The sequence below is a fragment of the Gracilinanus agilis genome, chromosome 2 (assembly GCF_016433145.1).
Source record: "Gracilinanus agilis isolate LMUSP501 chromosome 2, AgileGrace, whole genome shotgun sequence".
Lineage (NCBI taxonomy): Eukaryota > Metazoa > Chordata > Mammalia > Didelphimorphia > Didelphidae > Gracilinanus > Gracilinanus agilis.
This window is the reverse complement of record NC_058131.1, coordinates 127,802,038-127,828,528: the sequence shown is the minus strand read 5'-3', so window position 1 is coordinate 127,828,528 and position 26,491 is coordinate 127,802,038. Positions and strand designations below refer to the sequence as shown.

The following is a 26,491-nucleotide window of genomic DNA, read 5'->3' as shown; positions in this document are numbered from 1 at the left end:
CCTTTTACTTGGTTCATCATTGGTTGCTTGTTGTTTACTATTCTCTCAAATATGGCCTTTTATTTCCTCCTCAAAGTCCTTGGTGAGTCTATTCGAGATCCCTTTATGAAGGAAGCATTAAATTATAAAAGTAGGAAATTTTGCCACCTCATTCATCATTTACCTCCCACAAAGTTCTGAGAAAACAAAAATTTTTTGATAAATGTGAGAAATGACCAAATGTTGGCCATATTCTTCTATCAAACAAAATTCACTTTGCTCTTTTAATTCAAGGTAGTTGCTGTGTTGTTTATTAGATGGTTCTCTATTTAATAATGAGGTTTATTTGTTCCAATAAAATTGAAAAACTTTCATTTGTCTTATGTTACTCATGTTACAAAGGAAGCAAATAGGAAAGATAAAAACAATGAGAAAGAGCTTTTGGCTTTTCTTGTTCATTTGTTTGGAGTTTTGGCACTTTTAAGTTTCATTTTTCTTCTTTTTTAATACTAATATTCCCTCTGTGAATAAGCATGTTTGGAGTTAACATAAGGGCCTTGGAATTATATTTTTGAATAGTTTATAAATGCTGGAACTTTCTAAAAACCCTATTTTCTGATGCTTTGTTGTTATTATATTTTGGGTACTTGGGGAAACTATTATCAAACATTTAATGCCACAATTAGAAAACCCTGTACTTACATAAATAAGATCAATGACAATTGCCCCCTTATGGTAACTTTAAACATCTTTTTAAGATATCATGAATAGTACAAATTTTCCTAAGATCATTGATTTTGTGCTTATCACAGTCTGATCATTCTATTTGTTGCATAATTTTTAATACCATATTGAGTATAAGAACACTGCATAGCATTACTTTTTAATTTTAATTTTTAAATATTCTTCCATGTTTACATGATTCATTTTTCTTTCCTTCCTCCTCTCCCAGAGTCTACAAGCATTTTTTAAATTATTTTTCCTTATTATCTCTTTGGGGTTCAAATCTAGCACTGGTAAAAATAATGCTGGTTCAAAGGGTATGCATTCTTTTAAAGCCCTTTGGGCATAATTCCAAATTGCCTTCCAGAATGGCTGGATAAATTCACAATTCCACCAGTAATGCTTTAGTGTCCCGATTTTGCCAAAACTCTTACAACATTTACTATATTACTTTACTGTCATATTGACCAATCAGCTAGGTGTGAGATGGCACTTCAGAGTTGTTTTGATTTGCATTTCTCTAATTATGAGAGATTAGAACTTATGTGCTTATTGATAGTTTTGAGTTCTTTATCTGAAAACTGCCTACTAATGTCCCTTGGCCATTTGTCAATTGGGGAATGGTTTGGGTTTTTTGTACAATTGACTTAGCTCCTTATTAATTTGAGAAATGAGACCTTTGTCAGAGGTTTTAGTTATAAAATGTTTTCCCTAATTTGTTGCATTGGTCTTGTTTGTTCAGAAATTTTTAAATTTAATATAATCAAAATTATTCATTTTACATTTTGTAGTGTTCTCTATCTCCTCCTTGGTCTTAAATTCCTTTCTTTCCTATAAATCTGACAGGTATACTATTCTATGTTCTCCTAATTTGTTTATGGTTTCCCTCTTTATATTTAAGTCATTTCACCACTTTAAGACTGAATAACATTATTAAAAACATTACTAAAAAGATTATGGAGGTGAAATAATTTAAAGGATGCCATCAAAGAAATGCATAATTGAAAAAAAATTATATAATTGAATTTGTATAATTGAAAAAAGATAATAGATATAAGAAGAACAAAGGATTACCAGTGAAAATTCTATATGCTCTTTTGATATCCTCATGATGTCAAGAAAACTCAAGAATATTCCCAGAACATTTGAGGTATCCCCTGGGTTAAAAAATTATCTGAGGAAATGGATGAGAACTTCATAGGCTAAAGTTCCAGTTGATTGTTTGGATGCTATAGGTAAATAGTAGTTCATATCATTAGATGTAATCCCCCCATTGATGAGATCATAGATCTGTTGAAGCATTATCGTAAAAAAGTTAAAAGATACATTTAAAAAGAAAAGATATACACACGCATATATATGCATATATATAATATGAATATACACATACATATAATTAGTCAGATGTTAAATAGTCGAGAATATGGCCAAACTTTCTTTCTATCAAAATGTTTAGATCAGGTAGTGTGGTTATTGTAATTCTAATGTTTTGGTAATAATTCCCTGAAGTACTAAAATAATTGACCTCTAAAGCTTTATTGCATAAGCAGAGCCAAACCTCTACTCTTCTCACTAAAGACTCACTTTCCCTTCCCTTTTATTCCTTTCCCTTCTCTTACTCTATCTTCTCATCCTTTACCTTTTCTTCCCTTCTCTTCTCTTCTCTTTCTTTCTTTCTTTTTTTTTTTTTTTTTTTAAATTCTTACTTTCTCTGTCATTGAATTGATTCTAAGTATTGGTTCTAAGGTAGAAAAGTGGTAAGGGCTAGGCAACTGGGGTTAAGTAACTTGCCCAGGGTCACCCAGCAAGGAAATGTCTGGGGCCAGATTTGAACTAAGGACCTCTTATTTTCAGCCCTGGATCTTTATCCATTGACCCACCCAACTGATCCTGAAGTCATCTTTTCTAATGACATTCATCTCCTACTAATCCATGTTATTTCACAGGTTAAGATATGTATGGAGTTCTAAGTTTCTCTTTGTTCAATTGCTTTTCAAGACATTAGGATGTATGACTTCTGGTTAAAATAAACAAACTTACTGCCACATATTTCACTAAATTGGAATGACTTGATGTGCCAAAGAATACTACTGATTTTGCAATTGTTTCTTATATTTTCTGCTTTTGGGAAGTCTCCAACTAGCTCCCTAACCTATATAACTATATCTATATATCTAATCATTGTAAGTTTTATCATGTCCTAGCTGCTGTCCACATGTCCAAGATTTTCTCTCATCTGATGTCTCAAGCTACTAATGAAAATATATTTCTATAAATATATCAGTGAAATATATTTAGGAGAGATGCAAGAAACTAAAAAAATCTAATAAGTCCAAAACTTAGTATTGAGTCTTCAGAATGACAAAGAGAAAGCAAAGGAAGGCTACAGGCACCTAACACATTATTTGGGAAGAGACATAGTTAAATATAATAGTCTAGGGAATAAATACAATAGATATTGGATAGAAAATGCTTTGAATATAGGGGAAGTTATAGAAAGAAATGGTCTTCCTGGAGCAATAGCATTTTTAAACTATCATCTGCATGATAACACAATGGAATAATAATATAAGAATGAAAGTAGGAGTCTGAAAGTCAAAGTCAGGGCTATAAAAATGTGAATCTTTAAGAAGAAGAAACAAAAAGAAAGGACAGGAAAGAAGGAAATTGATGGAAAATTTAATCTCATGAAGATTGGAGATTCAATTTAAAATTTATTAAATAAGCACTTATGTGCAAAATACTATATGTTAAGATCTGGAGTTATAAAGACAAGAAGGGAACAGTCCCTTCCTAGAGAAAGGTAAAAAGAGAAAGTGGAAAGATACCATGAAAGAAAAGGGAAGAAAGAATGGGGAAGGGAAGGAAAAAGCTATAAAGAGACAGAGAATGTGAAGATACATGGAAGAATTCCATCCTGTCAGAAAACAGCACTATATGCCACAGACCTCAAATTTCTCAAAAGCCACCCCTCTCATCCAGTCCTACCTGGTCGGGAGGATGGTGGTCACCACTTGAGGCCTTGAGGGTTGGGGGGTGTAAAGTTGGGGGAAATAGAGGGATCCTCCTGGCAAGTATCCGACATGTATGAGGAGGAGCCTTCCCCCTGTGTGAAAAAAAAGGGAGGCTGTCATTTTTTGGCATTGAAATATGTCTATGTTGCACCTAATGTTAAAAACTTATTTTCCTGGGAGAACTCTTGAATAAGACACTAAACTGGAAATTTGAAACTTCTAACACACTTATGTACTTCAGTAACTCTCATGTGGCCTGGCACCTGCTACCATAAATACAACTGAATGAACTCTATGGTATTTTGGCCTTTGAAAAGCTTTAATTTTCATTACCCCCAGAGGATTGGGTATTAAATATTATCTTTGTTATAATTACTAAGACATTTTACACAAACCTACCTCAACTCAAGGAGAAATGATATTGATTTACAGGAAGTGGTCTGTGATGTTAGATCTAATATTCTGTACTCATGTCTAATATAGAAAGTGGGAATAAGAATTATACTTTTTAAATGACAGGAATGTCTTCATAATATTGAAGCATTTCAACTCCATAGAGTTCTTCCATATTTTAAAAAAGATTGATAATACTGAAGAGAATCTTTATATATATAATTTTTTTCTCATATATCTATAAAATAAATATCTAATGTACAGGTATTCAGACTTAATGATAAAAAAATGAAAAGGTTCAAAGAAAGAAAGTATAAATATATCTTCCTTTACTTAAGGCAGAAAGTATAAATATATCTTCCTTTACTTAAGGCAGAAAGGTTAGATTTTCCATTACAGAACTAAACTTGAGATTTCATAAAATATTGCTTGATTTAGCATCATTTATTACTGAAAATTGTTTTAATATTGAGGAAGAAATCCATTATTTTAGTACAATTAGTTTTGACACAATCAGTTTTGATGATAATTTACATTTAACTCCTTGCCGTTTTTGAATAATGTTCCCCTTGTGCACAATATAGCACTGGGTTAATATCAACAACATAGAAGAATCTTTAATAAAATCATGAATTACTGTTCAGTGTATGATTCTGTCAAGAGAGATAATTATTTAGCAGCTAAAGTAAGATGTTATGTCTTTATCATAGCTATTAATATTAAATTACTGTAAATACCAGAATTGTACTGTTATATATGTTATGAAAAAACACAGAATTCCAAAATCAGACCTAGAATGTACCTTTGAGATAATTTCATTAAATGTTTTCATTTTACAAATGAAGAAACTGAAGCCTAAAAAGATTCAGTGACTTTCTAAGGTCATACATGTAGTGTTTGGCAGAACTAGGGCTAAAACCCAGGCTCCTGAATCTTAATCTTTTTGCTCCTTAGTTTAAGCGAAACAAACAAAAAGAAATTATGGTTGACCACAAAAATATAACAAGATGTGCATGAATACATTTACCAATTTGTCCTCACTCAACTGGGTTTTTAATGCGAAACTATATTGATCTTTAACTATAACATTTAAAGAAAATGAATATGTAGACTAAGCCCTATTAAGTTCATACATAATCAAGACTTTCTTTTCATAGCAACCAGATTTTTCTTCCCTTTGCTATATATATACTAGATAAAGAAGAGAAAATAAGAGGATGGAAGGTGCTCCTCTACCTTTTTGCCTGAAAAAAATTATATTTCTGGGCACAGAGAGAAGTATCATGCTCTCTATTCTTGTTGCCTAGAGGGTAAATACTGTAATGGAATACTGATGATTGTAGCTTTAGAACTGTAACTTGAAGTGATAAAGTTTTAATTCCTTGCCTCTGTCCTCCAAGTTAGAAGTGGAAAATAAAGGATATGTTTCCACAGAAAGTGGAAGGAAGGAATTCATGATATATCAGTCACATGCAAGGTCTAGTATATTTGTCAGAGTACCCCCAGAAGCTACAGAATTCATGACTAAATGGTGTTTTGATAGTTCTGTGAAAATTTTGGATCTCACAATCTTAGACTCCCCTACAACCATCAGGCTACCTGTCTCTGAATTAATGTGGCTATATACATAAATATGTATACACATATATTTGCAAATATTTAGTCATGTGATTGATTGATTACATGTACTTTGACAACACATACTGTATATTTTGTGCATAAATATATGTATATGTAATACATATATAATTTATATGTAAATATGATACATGGTAGAACTGATAAAGATACAGATAAAGCAGGTTCACCAAAAAGTACAATTTTAAAATAACAACATAAAGAGGCTGAGATAACTTTCATTTGGTGGGGGAAGAGGGAAATCATTGAAGATTTGAAACTAGATTTAAACCATGAAGGATGGGAAAGATGTCAAAAAGTATTTCAATTGAAGTAGTGCATCCCAAATTTGGATATTCCAGGGATATCCAGAAGGAGGATACTTCAGATCAACATCAAGGAACCACTAATGACAAAATGTGGCTGGAATATAAAATGCATATTACTCTTTGGGTAATGGATAAGCATTGGTATGTAGAAAGAGTAAGGGGTAAAAAACAAGGCTTGAAAAAGCAGCCTCCCAGTCATTTTTTCACATCACTCACCCTAATATTATAATTTAATTTGTTGTCTGTCATCTTATTTAATCCAGGATATCCTACAACATTGCTGATAGATGATCATTCAGCCTCTACTAAGACACTTCTAGTGATGAGAACTTACTGTTTCATAAAGTTGCCCATTCTAGTTTAGAGAACTCTAATTGTTTAAAAAGAAAAAAAGGGTCTCAAATGGAGCCAAAATTTGCTTTCTCTCTAAACATTTACCCTATGGAATTACACAGAATTAGTCTTCATGTATTTAAAGACTTTTGTTATACATACATACATACATACATACATACATACATATATATACGTATATATGTGAATATGATATGTATATATATATATATATTTTCCTTTTCCAGGCCACATATTTACTATTTTAGGTCAGCAAGAAATATAGCTAGCTTATCCTCCCTCTTAAATTCCATTTCATTCTTCTCTCTTTTTAAAATTATTAACTTCTAGAAATCTTTGACCAATAGATCCCGTACTGGCTACAAACTTATAATATGGAAGGTAGTTTCTTTCCTCCCTGAATCTTGGCACATATACTTTCTTTTTTTTTTTTTTTTTTTTGGATTCCTAGAATAAGGACAGTTGGAGGGAAAAAGATAGGAAAGAGAAAGAGGAGAAAAGTGAGAGTGCATGTGTATAGGAAGAAGGAACATCAATCAGTTAAGGCTCCATTTAACATATGAGGTGCTTTATGACCTGGAAGAGGCTCATGGGATCATAAAGAAAGTGATGCCAAATAAGAAACAGGAATGGGCTCAGTGCCATTTGACCAAATTTCTTTACAATCTATCCAATTAGAGATGGCAACAGTGAATGGTCTGACTGGTTGCTGTAGCAAACTCACAGGGGTGCCAACGGATATTTTAAATTTTCAAGGGAGACAGGAACCTTGATATCTTTTTAGTTTAAGAGAGTACACAGCTTCATATTAGAACATGACATCTTTCTGATGAAATTCTCAAGTATCTAAGATATGTTTTTGTTTACTTATACTTTTGGCTGATCTAGGAACTTCTTGGACTCTTAACATTTGCATTGTCAGATCTTTGCATACCTGGATTTTTTGCAATGATAAAAAGCAAATACCAAGCAAAAATTAATCAGAGAACGAGAAATTTGGGTGGAGGTATCTAATCTGATTCAAAGGTTTGAGAAGTTGCACAGTGCTCAAAATAGTCACCCATCTCATTAGTGCTTGTATTTGTTAGTATTTAAAATGAAAAAAAAATTTCTTTCAATTTATGTGTATTTTTTCCAAATGGCAATTAAGTTGTTAGTTCTGTTTGGATCTAATTACTTATGTAACAGAACTATTAGGTATTTCTTTTGGCCTAGAGATGCCATGGAAAAGTATTGAGACATTAAGGGTAATATGAACTGAAAAAAGTTGGAAAACCTCTGGTCTAAGAGATGGAATTTTCTGACTTTTTTTTAATAAGAAGATAGTGCATAAATCATGAATAAACTAATTGTTTTGGCTGAGGCAGCAAATTAAGAAAGCAGTAATTTTCTGAATATTAGAAAGAGGGTACAGAGATAGGAGCACCTCCTGGGGTACTCTTGGCACAGAAGCCTACCCAGTCATAGATCTGAAAGGACTGACTTCATCCAGGAAAGATGAGTCATTTTGTTAGAGGGATGCTAAAGAGGAAAATGAGGCTAATCATTCTATATCTCTTTGGAGGTGAAAAAGAACATGCAGCTACATGATTAAAATGTTCTTTGTGTACAAATTAGGATGCTCTAAAACTTCCTGGAAATATTTCTTTTCCTGAGGAGCTAAGTTAAAACAGAAAACTATATTCCAAGAAATATTCCATGGAAAGCAAATGGGATGTCATAGCAGTAATGCTTAATTGGAGATGTAGACAAACTAGTTTTGTGGAGTTTCATAGAAAATTCATTTTAAAATCCCTCTGAAATGGGGGATTTTTTATCTCACTCAAGCCAAAAACTTCATAATGCTGAGAGAGAGGGAGACACACAAACACACACACACACACGCAGTGTGTATGTATGTCTTTGTAGAGGAGAGTGGAGAACAATTCAGTACACTTGGGGAAATACTTCATTAGTTATGATTTAATATGATAAAGTCTCTCTGTAGTTCTGTGTCTCTGTTTCTGTCTGTTTGTCTTTCCTCTGAGTCTTAGAGGAAAAGTCAAGCCGTCCTCTTAACAAAAGCTCCAACAAATTAGCTCCAATAAGTATGCCTCTGAAGTTGGAGTAACTTATCTGGATTGGTAGATGGCTCCTTGATTAGTTTTTATCACTTCCTGCATATTACATAAGCCCTTTCCTTTAGGTCTTGACAAATGCATTCAGGTGTGGCACTCCCAGTGAAACCAATTATTTTGCTTTGTGAAAAGGGGAGGCCAGGACTTACTGCATCTGGCTTAAGGACTCTGGTGATCCAGCTTCTGTAAAAAGGCACCCCTGAACAAAATTGACAGCAATATATACTCAGGGACCAAATCAAATATTTTGCCCCAAAAGAAGATGTATCTGGAAGTTTCTCCTGATAAAAAATACTACCCAACAGGCTCTGATGATCCTTTGTAACACTATTATTGATTCTGTGACTTAATAAGTTTCAGTGGGATTTGTACACAATACATGTACAATTTTAATGCCAAACTATATTGTACAGAATATATATGCAGTATACAGGTCATTCACCACTGGGGATTGCTATTCCATTTCTTATTGCCCTTTATTTTTTTTTTTCACTTACGAAAGCCAAAACATGAAGTTTCCATAATCAAAAGCATAACATGTACATCATAAAACTGGCCAACTTAAAACAATTCAGTGAATCAGGTCTGGCCAAGTTTGGTACCCTTCCCAAGCTTATTTCTATTAGATTTAATTTATCAGTTTTATTTATTTATTTATCTATTCAACTTGTCAAACTGGGCAAGTAGGAGTCTACCTAGGTAGCTAGGTGGTAGGTACAAGAAAAACACAAGTTAGAATCCTGCCTCAGCTCCTCATGGGCTGTGTGATTAAATCTCTCTTGGGTGCCTCAATGTCTTCTATAAAGTGAATATAATAACACCTATCTCATAGAGTTGTTTGAGGAAGAAGTTAACGTATGTAAAACACTTTGCAAACCTTAATGCACAGTTTGTATAAATATTAGCTATTATTAGTCACTACCTTTTGAAGTTAATTTTTGATTAGTAAGATGATTTTTACAGATTATAAATTATTCCCAAAGGGAATTTGAGAAGTTGTACTTCCTTTTACAGGTAACTAGAACTGAGGAAATTTAGTAATACACTAAGTGCAAGTCCAAATGACTCTGTTTTAAAATAAAAACGATAATAATATCATTTAAGAAGGGTGGGGGAAAGCATATCCACATATTAGTTTATACAAAATAAAATATAAATAAATATTTGGAAATTGGCTGGCTTGGAGGGTGCTACCAGGTGGTAGAATCAACTAAAAAACTGCTTGTAGAAGGTAATATCTGAGTGACATTTTAAAGGAAGCTAGAGATCTGAAAATTCAGAAGTAAGGAAAAAAGCACATTGTGGGCCTGGGGAACAAGCCTTAAAAGACCCAGAAGCAGAAGGCACAATGTTTGAGAATGAGCAAGAAGAATATCAATTTGACTGAAACATATGACGTGTGAAGGGAATAAATTATACTTATTTATATTACATGTATAATAGTACATATATACATACATGTGTGTATATTATAAATTATATTAGCCTGTACAGTTAGGCTAGAGTCAGGTTAAAGGGCTTTAAATGCCAAACTGGAAAGTCTCCATTTGATGAGAGAGGGTAGAGAGCCATTACTGGACAAGTAAATGACAGTAAAATGAGTGATTTATGAACACCACTGACAGAATTACGAGGGTTGGATTGAAGTAGGAAGAGACTTGAGACAGGAAAGACAATTAGGAAATAACTGCAATGATCCTCATGAGAGGTGATGAGGATCATGACCACATGAGTAAAGAGAAAGACATGAGATAGCTATGAGAAATATTGTGAAGACTGCACCTATAAGATTCAGAATCAAGATCCTAAATAGAGGCATATGGAAACTGAAGAGCTATCCATCCCATATACATATATGTATTCAATGCTAGATAGTTGAAAGGGCTTTCAAACCTCTTGTTTGGTTTCCCATCAATCCTATGAGCTAGGTGGGGCTAATGTTATCTTAATTTCATTGGCAAGGGGGAAAAAGGGAGTCAGAGAGATTAAGTAAGTAGTCCAATAAAACAGAACTGGAATTTGAGTCCTGGTCTTCTAATTCGTAGTCTAAAACTCTTTTCACTGGAGAAAAAATCCAAATAATGATACTCTTTTAAAAAAGCAAACATGAATAAAAAAAAATACTAGAATATGGTATTGTAGCATCATCTGCCTTTAGTTCAAAGTCACTAGTCTGAAAGTCAGAAGACATGATTTTTAGTCCCTATCCTGCCTCTCAGTCATTATCTTCTTTAACCTTAACTGCTTCTGCCTTATATTCCTCTCAGGTTTACTGTGAAGATTAAATGAGACCACAAATACTAAAGTGCTTTGATAATCTTATGGATGTAAAACATTTTCTCACTCAAGGGACTAAAGTTATCCATCAATTCTCAGGGCTGGCCATATCAACATGAAATAAAGAAAATTATTGAAACAAAATAGCAGAGGAGACCAAATAGACTTTACTTTCAAGGAAGCTTAGGGGAAAAAATGACCAAATCCAATCTATAACAACCCAGCTCTCTTCTTACATATGGATTAATTCACAATGACTTGTCTGAAATGCCTTTTTCCTTTATATAAATTGTTTAATATAAGTTTCTTTATATCAATTTATTTGTATAAATCTTTAAAGATACCATAAAGAACATTAAACATCAAAACAAACAACTAAATTGCTTTGGTGGCTATTTTTCTGTCAATAAATGAAATACAGAATGCTTTTTCAGTCACTTTCTTTGATTCTCTATTTGCATTCTTTGTTCTCCCATTCTCATTTACATTGCTTAATCTGATCATACTTAGTATGCATTTCTGTCTTCTAGTTCTTATGTGTTTTAAGCAATGGAGTTAAAACAAACTCTTGCAAGCACCAAGGTAGATGTGTGCGCCTAGGAGAGTATGACACAACTATGTTTCAGATGAGTGTAAACACCTGAATAATTTGGTTATGGTGGGTCTCTTTTGGTGGATGCCCACAGTTTGGGATGTGGACCATAATGGAAACACTTTGAAATTTTTAGGAGGATTTAAGTCCTGGGTAAGGTATTAAAAGAATAGGACAAAATAGTGAATCAATTGAATGAGCTGCCAAATACTTTAGATTCTAAGAACAATAACTCTGAACTGGGGTTGCAGGCCATTATATTTGAGAAGGCATTCTGGTATAATTTGCAGGGACTGCAATGTTTTACCTGGAGAGCATTTATGCCTAGAAAAAGAAAAGGAAACTTTGGGAATACCCATCAATTGGGGAATGGTTGAACACATTTTGTTATATGAATGTAAAGGAATACCAATACCAAATGCCAAAAGAGACAGTTTCTGAAAAACCTAGGTGGGCTCCTATGAACTGATACAGAGTAAAGTTAGCAGAACTCAGGAAAATAATTTTACATAATAACTACAACAATGTAAAGAGAAACAATTGTAAAAGAGTTGAGAACTCTGATTAATGCAATGTTCACCCATGATTGCAGGGAGTGTTCTACCCCTAGGCTACCTATCTGCTGTCAGAGAAATAGTGGACTCAGGGTACAGAAATAGCTAATATTTTTGGACATGACCAGTGTGGGAATTTGTTTGCTTGATGATATATATATATATATATATATATATATATTTTAAAGCTTTGTTTCTCTTTCCCTTTTGACCTCCCCCCCCCATAGGGTGGAGGGAAAATGAGAGGGAAGGAGGTAAGAAAATTTTAAGTAAAAATAAAATTAATACACTCAGGAAGAGCTTGATGAAGTTCTCTTTAATAATTGGTAAGCCCCTCCTGAATTTCTGGTAAGGCCCTTCTAAATCTCTTTGGTGTGGAATTTCCTCCCTTTGCTGAGGTAAGAGATACTAATGAGAAATGAAAAAGAAAGATCTTTCTAGGATGCTCAAAGTTAACTCTTTGTTTTCAAGATGAGTAATAATGAGGTCTTTGTTCTAGCATTGGAGGCAATATTAAGCCTTTGAAGTCTCTGAGAACTCAGGCTCTAGAATCCTCTTCTACTGTTCCCAGGTTCAGTGTGAGCATTTTAGATAATCATTTATGCAAATCATGGTCTAAGCTCTCATGTAGTATAATACTCTATTTTGCAGCCAAGCAAACATCACTCATCCAATAACAAATGTTCTTAATTAAAACATGAATGCAATTTTAAAAATAGCCCGCCACCAATATAGCAAGCCCTAAATTAATTTTCTACCCCTCAGAAGTGGGTGCAATCCCTTTAGCATCACCCACTGTGGTGGATAAGATAGAACATTAAAAGGAAACCTTAGGAGAGAATGAGGAAATTGCTGCTCCAAGTGTGGGTGGATACTGTTGGAAAATTGTCAGTTATTGTTGCCACCCACTCTTAGCCTGCTCTCAATGGACAGACTAGCATTTTTCTAATCTCAGGAGATGCAGAAGAATTTTCTCAAACCTTTCACAGCTTGAATTGGGCTCCTCAGAATTCTCCTAAAACTCATGATTTAGGGGATTCCATGACAGTATCAATCTACATGTTTCCCCTTCAGTCTATCAACTTTGGCTGCAAGTTACCATTTTCTTCTTGGTCTCAATAGCATCCTCAAAATACCCGAAGACTACCTAGATTCAGTTAACATTCCATATAACACATCTTGTATCTTATTTCCTTTTCTTTCCCTCTTGTAGTTGTCCTTCCTTTTACTTCCCTCTTCAAGTTGCTGGACACAATTTCCAAATCCAGGCCCAAATCCTCACAGTATCCCTTTGCATTACTGTTGAGCTAAAAACTACCCTGGAGAATATCCATTAAAGCCAGGATGTTCTCTGCCCTTATTTAATAAGTAGTGATACTTTACTCAGGTAACAAGACTTTCTTCTCTATAAAGTGCAGGCTGGATTGGCACTAAATAATTTGTAAATTATGACCATCCTACAACATTTGACAGTTTTAGAATCACGAAACACCAAAAAATGCCCTGATTTTTTGTAAGTAGCTGTCATGCCTGTGTAGAAAGTTGGGCATTTTCTGAAGCAATTATTAAAATGTATTTTCCTTTCCCTTTGCAGAAAAAATTAAAGATGGCTAAGAATATTGAAATAGGAAGTTGAGTTATAAGAAGCATGATAATTCATAGCTAATGTTGACATTTAGTCTTTATTGCTTCTAGAAAAACTCTATTACCACTCTTGAAAATTATGGTTAACATGTTGACTTCAGTTATAGGAGTAAGAAATGAAGCTTAGAAAGGATCTTGTCAATTTAATAAATAGGGAGGCAAAGTTAACCACAGAAAAGGCATGAAGAATTTAATTTTTTTCCTTAAAATCCTTACCTTGCATCTTAGAATCAATACTGTGTATTGGTTTCAAGGCAGAAGAGCAGTAAGAGCTAGGCAATGAGGGTTAAGTGACTTGCTCAGGGTCACACAGCTAGAAGTGTCTGAAGCCCGATGTGATCCTAGGACCTCCTGTGTCTAGGCCTGGCTCTCAATTCATTGAGCCACCCAGCTACCCATAAGAATTTAACTTTTTTTTTAAAGTATAATACTATTAATCTGAAAACAAAGAAAAAACTTTTGAAATATGTATCTCTATGTTTGTATATCTATAATTGAGAGCCCAAGATTTTCTACTTGCAACCCCTTAACCCCACTTCTCCACCAGTCTAGAATATATCAATACCTTTCTGATTTCCATTTTTAGGACCAGATCAATCTTGGAAGGAGTAGTAAAATATGTTAAAAACATTCAGTATCTTTTTTCTGAATTGATATCATTTGTATAATATAATATGATTTGTCTCATATAAATTATAATTCAAACTTGGTGGAATTTATTTTAGAGTGTATATGGTTTATTTGACCTGAAACAATATAATTTATTTGATATTAGCAAATCATTTGATCGTTTTATTCACAGGAACACTGATCTGATATAAAAATACAGAATCTGATTAAAAAATATGAGCCTAAGCATAAGTAATTTTGTTAAATGATATGAAAAAGCTCAGTCTAATATCACAGCTGTAAACTTTATACTTTTCTTTCTCATGATCATTTTGTTGGGTTTACTTAACATATCTGTGTATGTAGTCTTGTATCTATCTTGTAGTTCTTGAGGAGATTCCAGTAAAGGGCACACTCTGCTGGACAGAGCCAGACTTTACATCAAATACCTGTCCCAGAAGGAAGAGTTCCTGATCTACTTAGCTAAGTGCACACTGAAAGAACTGGTACAATGGTTTTATTGGGTTTTAGATAGACTTGAGGTTTCACATCTGGGTCCTGACCAAAAGAACGTGTACAAAATGCTTATCAAGGATAATCAGGAAATCACTTGCTTTTCAAACACATATGTATATATGTGTGTGTAATATATTTATTAGTAAAAGTGGTTTATTACCTTTGGTTTTTCATCCAGTATCTGTTGACGGATTTCCTTGTGTTTCTCTAAAAGTTTCTCCTGTCTTTTGCTTTGTGCATCTTCTAGCTGAAAAAATTAGAAACAGGATTAGTTTGTTGTTGTTGTTTCATTTAGTACAACTACAACATTTTCTTTTTCTTTTCTTTTCTTACCCTATGAGAATGAAAAAGGAATGAAATCTCTGTTACGATCATGCATGGTGAAGCAAAATCAAATTTCTTCACTGGCCATTTTGGGAAAAAAACAAAAGGTCAATCTATACTCAAGTCCTTTACCTCTCTATCTGGAAGTGAGTAGCATGTTTGAGCATTAGTTCTCTGGAATTCTGGTCACTCATATTGCTCTAAGTTTCTATTTCTTTCAAAGTTGTCTGTCATTACCATATTGTTGACATTCTACAAATTATTTTCTTGCTTCTGTTCACTTTCTTCTGCATCGTTTCATATAAGTCTTCTTAGGATACAGGTTCAATTTCATAAAAACGAAAAATCCAAGTTCACTTTGAAAGTTAGTGAAAACTTTGCAAAGCTCTAGTAACATAATTAATAGTCTAGATATTTAATATTCTGGCTCAAAGACCTGAAAGGTACTCCCTAGTACAGATTCTTCTATGTGTTAATTCAGTGGGCATTTATTTAAATACCTAATGATATTATCTGCTAAGAATTTAAAAAGAAGAAAAATAAATAGTCCTCCTTGTCTTCTAGGAACTTATATTCTATGGGAGAAGAAATATGCACATAAATAAATATAAAATATATGCAAAATAAATACATAGCATGGGAGGGGAACACATTACAAGCTGGGGACAAGGAAGTCCCTGTGCTAGGAGATGGCACATAAGTGTCACACAAGTATCATTTTTGAGTTTTCACTTTTAAGGAGTGTGCCATACATTGAATTCTCAAACTTTTTCTAAATTAAAAATAAAAACGGTAGACACCTGAAGGAAAGCTTAGATAGATCAAGGAGGTTTAAAAAAATGTTTGTTTGTTATTTTTTAATCACCAACTTAGGATCCAATGCACAATCAAACTTTTAGCCTCAGTTTCCTCATATGTAAAATGAGGAATTTAGTAATTTAGTAATTTTTATAATTATTATTATTAATATAATTTAATGCCTATAACATAATCATTTGTAATTTATAATGCACTATAATTAATTTGTAATTTTAAATAATTTAGATTTGTAATGTTAACATTGTAATTTAAGGTGCTTACCTTACAGATTTATTGTAGGGATCAAATTAGATAGCATATGTAATGCTTTGAAAACTTTAAAGAGTTACCTTGTTAGCTATTCTTCTTCTGTGTGCTAAACTATTTGGAAATAACTGTCCCTCTAATTAGAGGGAGGAGCCATGAATTCTAACGGGCCATTTAAGAAGAGATGGGCTCAGACATTTCTCACTTGTCTGCCTTACTTTAGGACTTCTCTGCATGACTTTCTTCACTATGCCCCAAGAAGCTCATTACTGGGATAACTTTATTAGCCCTGGTTGCTACTCCACCTCATCCAGATTCTTTGCCTCTCTGACTACAAGGTGGGGCCATGAACTTGGAACCTTTATTCAAGAATAGAGGTTCCCTGTCACCTTCCACTTACCCTTTTCACCTTTTTGTATTTTGTCTTCTTTAATTAGATTGTAAACTCCTGGAAGGCAGGGACTTTTCCTTTCCTTCTTCCCATTCTGTATCCCCATAGCTTAGTACAGTAATAGGTTCCTAATAAATATCTATGAACTATTTATTATTGAGGCTTTACATTCAGTATCTTTCAGAAACAGGAATATTTTGTGCTTTCAAAAAGGAATAAAATGACTGACATACTCTCTTTATGTACTGCACCACTTCTTGGATGTATGACCGGATCATTTCAGTCTTCTCCCTAGAACCAATAATTAGAGTATTATTAGTCTAGTATAGATGTGTGCTATGTGTAAGGGAGTTCAAATCTAGCCTCAGGCATTTATTGGTAGTATGAATCTGGGCAAGTCACTTAATCTTGTTTCCCTCAGTTTCCTTATCCATAAATTATTTGGAGAAGGAAATGGTAAACTACTATAGCATTTATGCCAAGAAAACCCTAAATGGGGGCACAAAGAGTCAGATACAATTGAACAAAAACAATTCTTTCTTTGGAGAATGGTTCCTACTTCTTTATCAGAATAGCCTTTGGCTACTAGAGGTACTTCCTCCTTTTCTTATCTAAATGCTTTTTGTGGTGAAAATATATAGACAAAGGATGCATAGTCTTAATAGGAAATCCCCAAAGACTTGATGTAGCAGATTCAGAAGGAAGTTGTTCACTTTCCAATCTGGTCCTCCAAGGGTATTTTTGCTGGCATTACTTACTCTTCCATTTGACTCTTGTCTTTTGACTTTGCTTCTGTTATCTTCTCCTGTCTTTTTTTATCCATTTTCTTCTTCAACTCTTTCTTTTCTCTAAAAGCCAAAGATACAATAAAAAAAGGGCAGATGAACTAACAGCTTTTTTTATTGAATATTTCTGTAAATGTATATGTTTATAAATACATCTTCCAATCAATGAAAATTTCTCCTTACTTCTCACAAATTTCTTTCAGTTTCTTTAATTGATTGTTCTGACATTCTTCTGCGACATCTGTCAACTTCTGAATAAGCTGGGGAAAGAAAATGACATATTATAGATTTCAGTTATTATAAATGAAGATTTTCTCCTTCCATACCAGCACCTGAATGGAAAATCCCCTGACTGATACTTGGAAAGACCTGAAATTGTCATGCAGCTAGCAACAATTATGAGTTGCAAATATTTGTTGGCATATACCCAAATTTAGAAGGAGAGTGAAATGACTAGAATACAGAGGAAATAGGCCCTGGGTGCTATGAAATAAACCAGAACTGTATAATGTCAGTGAATGGAGCATCTGACTTAGATTTTGAAAAGGTAGAGTTCAAATGTTGCCTTAAACAAGTTTGAGTCTGAACAAGTCACCATGCTTCAGGTCTTTCATCTGTAAAATGGGAGATAATAACAGTACCATAGTTTTTAGGATTCAATGCACTAAGATTTATAAAGTGCTTAAAGAGTTTATTAGAATTATTATATTATTGTTGTTGGTCCTTTTAAAAAATGAATTTTTTCCATGGTTACATGATTCTTGTCTCCCTCCCATCTTTCCTCCTCTCTCCTGGAGCTGACAAGCAATTTGACTGGGTTATATGTATATTATCATTCAAAAGCTATTTCCATATTGTTCATTTTTGTAATAGAGAAATCTTTTAAAACCAAAACCCCAAATCACATACCCATATAAACAAGAGATAAATCATGTTTTCTTCTTGATTCCTACTCCCACATTTCTTTTTCTAGATGTGCATAGCATTCTTTCTCATAAGTCCCTCAGAATTGTACTGGATCATTACATTGCTTTTAGTAGCAAAGCAAATTACAATTGATGATCCTACAATGTTTCAGTTACTTGTGCATAATGTTCACTCCACATCAGTTCACGTAGGTCTTTCCAGTTCTTACAGAAATCCATTGATTTATCATTCCTTATAGCAAAATAGTATTCCATCATCATCATGTGCCACATTTTGTTCAGCCATTTCCCAGTCAAGGGCCATCCCCTCATTTCCCAATTTTTGCCACCAGAAAAAGGGCAACTATAAATATTTTTGAACAAATAGATCCTTTTCCATTGTTTTTATCTCTTTGGGACACCAACCTAGTATGGCTGGATCATAGGGAATGCATTCTTTTAAATCCCTTTGGATATAATTCCAAATCATCTTCCAGAATGGTTGGATCTGGTCCTTTGTTTTTGAAGATGACCAATGCCTTTGCAGGGTAATGTCTTAACTCACATGAGAACTGGATTTAAGAGAGTGGCAAGACCAAAGTCAGGATGATTTCTGATGACCAGGGTGATGACCTTGGTATTTTGATGCCTGACCAAGTTTAAAGTTCTAGGTGTTCCACAGTGGCTGCTTCAGCCTCCTTGATGTGGTTGGAATCAAATCTGCCCATTAGGCTAGGGGAAGTCTTCACGAGTTTGGGGCAGATATCTCCCTACTTTACTGATGGTTCTATTAATTATCCTCAGTCTAGTTTAGTCCATGTATCAGATGGCTTTACCAGGGTGTGGACAATACCCACCATACAGCTTCATAGAACCAGAGGTGTAAGTTAGGGGATAGGGGAACACCAAAGGTGGATGAAAAACTCTGTAAAAAACTTCATAAGCCATCACATTATGGGTTCTAGTCTTCCCTGAACACTGCACACTCCACATGTGTTAGATGGTGCAATGGAAAGAGCACTGGGACTGAGGTCAGGAAGATCTAAATTCAAATTTGGTCTCAGATGCTTACTAGTTGTCTGATCCAGGGCAAGTCACTTTACCCTTATTTGCCTCGGTTACTCATCTGTAAAATGAGGACACACTGGAGAAAGAAATGACAAACTACCCATTGGATAAAAGTTCTTGGACTGATGTATGTGTAGGACAAGATTGAATAGCTGAACCACAAGTACTTCTTTGTCTGCATCCCACAAAATTGTTGTTATATCACTATAGAAACCAAGGAAGGATAGCTTCAAGGAAGAATGTAAGTCAGTTTTTACCATAACTACTATGAGCTATCAGATAGTTTAGGTAGAGAAGGGAAAGGCGAGGAGCCAACATTTATAAGTTCATATACTTGTTTGGATTATAGAATCAAAGTAGGGACCTTCTCATGTTAGAAAGCAACTCTTTTGGGGGGCAGCTGGGTAGCTGGGTAGCTCAGTGGATTGAGAGCCAGTCCTAGAGATGGGAGGTCCTAGGTTCAAATCTGACCTCAGTCATTTCCCAGCTGTGTGACCCTGAGCAAGTCACTTGACCCCCATTGCCTAGCCCTTATCATTCTTCTGCCTTGGAGCCAATGGCTCCAAGGTAGAAGGTAAGGGTTGAAAGAAAGAAAGAAAGGAAGGAAGGAAGGAAGGAAGGAAGGAAGGAAGGAAGGAAGGAAAGAAGTCTTTTCCTGAGCCTTGCATGCCTGACTGAGTGTTTTTCAAATACCAGTCTCTCAATAAATATTTATTGACTAATTTTATGTAGCTGACATTTTACTCACTACAATAGTTATTACAGACAACATGTTAACAAATCAAAAGTATGTGAAATTAAATTCTCAGCTGTAATATGGGAGAATAAAAGAGATTGGAGAAATGAACATTTGCAGAATTATAATGAGGAATCTATATTAACTAAACATTAATATGATACTTGATTCAATCATCAGCGAAGTGACTTAAAAATCTATACAAGTATCAAGGTCAGACTTGGACCAGCAGGATCACTACTGATTTAAAAGAAAAATGATTATAGTGACATTTGAAATGAAAGGATTTTGAAAATGTAATTTATTTTTGATGGAATTTATTAAATATCCCTGGGATAAAATATAATCATTAGCAATCTGTTTTTATTATGTTTTATTTTGAATCCTTACATTTTCCAGTTGTATGACCTTGGATATACATGCCACTTAAACTTTCTGAGTCTCAAGTCTCCAAGTTTAAAATAAAGATAATTAATACTTAAATAATATATCTTATATGGTGATGGAAGGTGCTTTATAAAGCTTTAAGCACTATACAGAGTTCAAAAATCTTAGTATATTTTAAAACTTTAATAGTGTAAAAGTATATGGTATGACATTTGGGCATCCTCTATGACAATGAACTATTTATTAGTGTTGTCATTATCATTATTTATATATTAAATTAAATTATTTATATATTATATATAAGTTATATATATTACTATTATATATCAATGGTAATTAATATATTATATATTTTATATTAAAGTTGCTTCAACTTTACCTTTATCCTTGATCTTTTTCTTATATTCTAGCTATGCCATATTGAATAACTATCTGAAACCTGGCTTTCTTTAGACATGGCCACATTTCTGAAAGCTAGGTGGCACAGCAGATAGATTATTGGGTCTAGAGTCAGGTAACCTGAGTTTAAACCCTTCCTCAGACTCTTAATTAGCTTATATGGCTCCCCAAAAGTCATTTTTATCAGCTGTTGTTTGCCTCATTTTCTTCAACCATAAAACAGAAAGAATTACAGCACTTTCCTCAAAGAGTTGTTGTGTCTTAAATGAAATAATGTTTGTATGGCATTTAGCAGAGTATCTGGCAAGTAGATGGTGCTTAATAAATCCATATCTGGTAGCTGTTCATATGAAACTGTCTTTTCCACTAGAGACCAAGCCTCTCCTCCCCCATCCCTCTCTCAGCTCTCTTGGAAAGGAAGAGTTTGGTTCTATGTTAGTTAACATTTTCATGAATGAACTGAGTAAAGACATAGACAGAAAGACAGAAATTTGAGGCTGAGAGACCAATCAGCAAGCTGATATAATACAAGTGTGAGGTGATGCTGGCCTAAACAAGGTGGTTCCAGTGTCAAGGAAGAGAAGAAAGAGCTATATATGTATATGTTGGGAAAGAATAAACAAGAGATTGGTTGTAGGGGTGAGAGAGAGTGAGGAATTGAGAATGACATCTAAATTGAGTCTGTGAAGAGGCTAGACATGATCTCATACCTATACCCACACATATACATATATGTATCATCATGATAAATGTCACATATCTATTTATTCCTGTGAGTTGAAGTAAATCTGGATGTTTAGCTTTGAGAAGAGAAGGCATAGTGAGATGTGATAAGTATCATGCCGATTGATCATAGAATATTTGAAGAGTTTCTATGTGAAAGAGATAGGGGGGCTTATTCTGTCTATCTCCACAAGGCAGTACAAGAAACATGGGCAGAATTTGCAAAGAAACAGTTTTACACTTAATATAGAATAACTTCTCTATTATTAGAAATGCCCAAAAGTGGGATGATATTTTTCTTTTTCCATGGGAGTGGAAAACAGTAGCGAGGAGAAGGTTTTTAACTGTAACTCTTCTGGCAAAAGCTTAGAACTAGCATCCTTGTGAGGTATGCTAATGAGGGTCTCCTTGTTTAAGCTAATGCAATTTAAGTAGCAGGCAGGAGTGCTGGATTTGGAATAAGGAAGAGGGTCAAATACTATCTCTGATACTTGCTAGCTGTGTGACCCTGGATAACACACTTAATCTCCTTAGCTTCTATTTCCTGTTCTAAAAAAAAGTGGAAAGTGGATGGTATCTTAGGAATGTTATTTTGGTATCTGCACAGAATATAGATCAGAGAGGGTAAAGAGGCTATGCATAGATAAATGAAATGGAGACTGAAACAGAAAAAAGGGATGGGTGTAACAAATATTGTGGAAGGATAACTGACAAAACTTACTGGTTGGTAATGGAGGTTGATGGTGCAGAAAGAATAAAAATGACTCTGAGGTAAAAATATTTGTAATTAGAAGGATGGAGTGCCCTCAAAAGGAACACAGGAATTTAAAGAGGAGCAAGTTTGGGGGGGAGGGGAATTAATAAATTCCACTTTGGACAATATCTGTAGAATGGTTGCGAGTTGGGCGAGATGACCTCTAAAATCCATTCTAGCTCAATAATCTCTAATATGAGGATGAGGAATGAGAAAAGATCATTATGCTGAGCAATTAAGATATCATTAGAAACCTTGGAAAACAGTTTCAGTTGAATGAGTAATTCTGAAACCAGATTACAAGCGTGGGGTTGAGAAATGAATGGGAAATGAGAAATCAGTATTTATGAGTCAGGATAACATTTTTCTAGGAATTTGGTTGTAAAAGGAAAGATACAGGATTCTAATTTAAGGGATAACATTCTTTATAATGCCTCATCTCATTTCATGTATTGTTTTCCCCATTAGAATGTAATCTTATATGCAGGGGGCTGTTTTTCTTTCTGCTTGTATTTTTTTTCTCGGTTCTTAGCAGAGTATCTGGCCATAGTATTACTTAAGAAATGATTTTTTAACTTTTAATTTAAATTTTTGAAATATTTTTCCATGTTTACATGATTCATTTTCTTTCCCTTTCCTCTTTTCTACCCCCTCCAATAGCTAGCAAGCATTTCCACTGGGTTATACAAATGTTATCACTTGATACCCATTTCCATATTATTCATTTTTGCAATAGAGCAATTTTTAAAAACGAAAACCCTTAATCATACACCCATATAAACAAGTGATAAGTCATATGTATTTCTTCTGTGTTTCTACTCCCACAGTTCTAAGAAATACTTGCTGACTTGATTTGACTTGGGCCTGAGGTGAAGAGGAATATTGTAGAAATGGAGGGAATACCAAAAGGGAATAACTTTCAAGAAACAAGCAGTGAAATGATAAGGACAGAAGACTTTCCTCAACAGGGACAATACAGTTGAACTGGTTAAGTGTAGTTCAGTCTGTGAAGGAAAGAAAGTGAGGACAAAATTGGGAAGACAGAGTAAGAAAGCAGAACCGTGTAGAATAATCAGTGATGGTAATGATGAATAGGTTGGAGAGCAGTGAATCAGAGATAGGACAAGAAGAGAGAATAAGAAATTGAAATATGAAAAAGAAATTTCATGATTCTGTCTCATATACATAATATACAACTTATATAGGATAGTGAAATCAAACCAGGGGATGGAATGAAGATTGTAGGTATTAGGAGTTTAGGAGACTGCTGAGAGGTGAGGCTAGAATATGTGAGGGGACATCAATATAAACACATCACGTACTTGTTATGTAAATATATGAATATTCCATGTGCACACGTGTGTATTCCTGAGCAGAGGTCAAAGTGGAGGGGGAAAATATAAAGAAAATATAAAGTGGGAATGATATTGGAAGAGAATAATCAAAAGGTCAGTAGATGATCGCAAAAGATTGAATAGATAGAATATTAAGGAAAGGAAATTTATGAGTGGTATTGGCATATAGTGTGAGTTCAGAACAAAGTATATGTCTTCTTCTCTTGACCCACAGTCTAAGAGCATATGAGAGAAAGTATGCATAATTCTGGAATGCATAACCAGTGTTATATGCCTTTTGTAGGGGTCTTGTCTCCCTGAATGCAAGAATAAGGAAAGATTGTGAGAGGGAAAAATCTAAGTTGAGGGGGGAAGATTATTAATGTTAAAACAGGGGCTCTAAAGGGCACCAAGAAGGAAAGAATGGAAAAGCATAAGGACCGAGAAAGGTCAAGGCTGGAGTGGAAATGAGAGAGGGAAACGATTGCAATGGAAGGTGGTTTAGCAGGTGTGAACTTTGACTCAGAAATTGGGAAGAAAATGGTAGTAGTGTAATAGCCATGGATAAGAACTTGATTAATGTCAATAATACTGGGCCTCCTCTCTTCAGAGCATGTATGATGATAAAGGATAAGTCCAGTTTGTCCTTTCTTTTAACCACCAGGAAAGATGGAGTTAAGGTGACATGGAGAACAAGTGAGAAATCTTGGTTAGTAAAAACGTACATGTTGACCAAGTGCCAAGAAGCTTTAGAAAGTCATACTCTACACAGATTCCATTGCCTCAGATCAAAATGGTGTGTGATAATAAAATCAGAAAATACCTTCATATGTAACATGTGCTTTGCTTTTGGTAGAGCTTAATGTCGGAGGCCCAATTTTTAAACAAATTCTTGGCAGTGATTCTGGTGTTTAAGATGCTGATTCTAGACAGGGTCTTAGAAATAAAATTCCTAGTGTCTTGGTACTAAGTGGATATGGAGAACTGAAAGAGTTATTGTTTTTCTCAGGTCAGTAGAACAGGGTATAAATGGCATTACTTTCACACTCTGCAGTTGATTCCAGAATGACCAGGCTTTCCAATCCCATCCCTTAGTGTCAGGCAAAAAGACATTTCTATAATGTCAAGTCAAGAAGCATTTATTAAGCACTTACTCCATTAGCTGGTGAGGCGAGAAGGAAAGACAAGCTACAGTTTTTGCTCTCTGGGAACTTATACTCTAAAGGGAGTATAATATGGAAAAAAACAACAACATAGAAACAATATAATTACAGTATAAATTGGAGATAATCAAAAGAGGGAAAACAATAGCATTAAAGGAGGACTGAGAAAAACGCTTCTTGTAGAAGAAAAGATTTTATCTGGGCCTTGAAGGAAACCAGGAAGTTCAAGAAACACAAATGATGAGGGAGAGAATTTCAAATAAGAGGGGAAGCCAGCAAAAAGCCTGGATCTAGGAGATAGTGTGTCTGAAGCAAAAAATAGCAAAGAAGTGCATCACTGGATCATAGAGTGCATGACAGAAAAGAATAAGGTATAAGAAAACTGGAAAGATAGAAAGGGTCCAGATTATGAAGGCTTTACAAATCAAGCAAGAATTTTATATTTGATCCCAGAGTTGACTGAATTTTAGGGGGATAGCATGATCAGCTTTAGAAAGATCAAATTGACAGTGGTAAGAAGGAAGAAACTTGAGGCAATGAGACAAACAATGAATTTGAGGTAATAAAGAGAGGAAAGGTATTAACATTAAGGGCGATGAGGAAAGGTGTTTTGTAGAAGGTAGAATTTTAGAAGGGATTTGAAGGAAGCCAGGGAAATCAGGAGGCAAAGATGAGGAAAGAATTCCAAGCATGAGGGACAGTGAGTGACAGTATCCAGATTTGGGAGATGGAGTGTCTTTTACCAGTCAGATAAAACAAAACAAAACAATACATTTTTAAGCACTTGCTATGTATCAAGCACATACTAGGAACAGCAAACAGATCGATGCCTTTGGATCACAGAATATGTGGTTGGGAGTTAGGTACGAGGAGACTAGAAAGCTAGAAAGGAGTCAGTTTATAAAGGACTTTGAATGTTAGAGGATTTTATAAATATAAATTTACAAATATAAAATGCTAGAGGACTGCTCTAAGAGGTTATAAAGAAACAATAAAGTTTATTGAATGGGAATGACCAGGTGGGGTGAAAGACATGTCAGGCCTGCACCCTAGGAAGGTCAATTTGATAGCTGAATGGAGGATGCACTGAACTGGAGAGGGAATTAAGAAAGGGTATTTTAAGAGGCTATTTCAGTAGTGTAGGCGTGAGGTGATTAGGGCCTATCCTGGGATGGGTAGCAGAGTAAGAGGGAGAGAAGGATTATTAAGACATGCCTTTGATAGTAATAGAAAGGTTAAGAAGAAGGGTGGGGTGAGGCTAGGGGGAGATAATGAGTTAACTTTTAGATATGTTGAATTTAAAATGTTTAAGGTACATTAAGTTCAAGATGCCCAACAGGCAGTAAAAATATATTTGTCTGAAGTCTTGTAAAACAAAAGAGTCTTAAACTAAAAAGTAAAAGGAAGGGAGAAAATTGCCTTCATGTAGCCATTAAACTAAATATCATAGCCATAATTTAAGAAAAGGAGAGATGCAATTAAGAAATCCATGAAGGGCTCTAGCAGTAAAATCAATGGCTTCAGATGATTATACCCAAATGTGTAAGTTATGGGTTAACAATGAAAGTAAATTAGAAATCCTAGTTTGAGAAGGACAATTTAATTTTATAAATATCATCAAAACTTGGTGGGATGTAACCTACAATTGAAATATGGCTCTGGAAGGGCATTCCATGGTTAAAAGGAACTGGATAGAAAAAAGGCCATTGTGGGTTAGGATGAAGTAGTGAAGATACATG

At 34.4% G+C, this 26,491-nt stretch overlaps 1 protein-coding gene across 1 annotated transcript in view; it reads right to left on the bottom strand.

Moving 5' to 3' along the window:
• Positions 1-26,491, bottom strand: part of PLCB1 (phospholipase C beta 1) — an 821,547-nt gene that overhangs the window by 81,519 nt on the left and 713,537 nt on the right. The window contains exons 27-30 of the mRNA XM_044659490.1: positions 17,467-17,543; positions 17,257-17,346; positions 16,732-16,789; positions 14,879-14,965 (exon numbers count right to left, since the gene is read on the bottom strand). Coding sequence (XP_044515425.1) covers positions 14,879-14,965; positions 16,732-16,789; positions 17,257-17,346; positions 17,467-17,543 — 312 coding nt within the window. The remainder of the gene's footprint in view (positions 1-14,878; positions 14,966-16,731; positions 16,790-17,256; positions 17,347-17,466; positions 17,544-26,491) is intronic.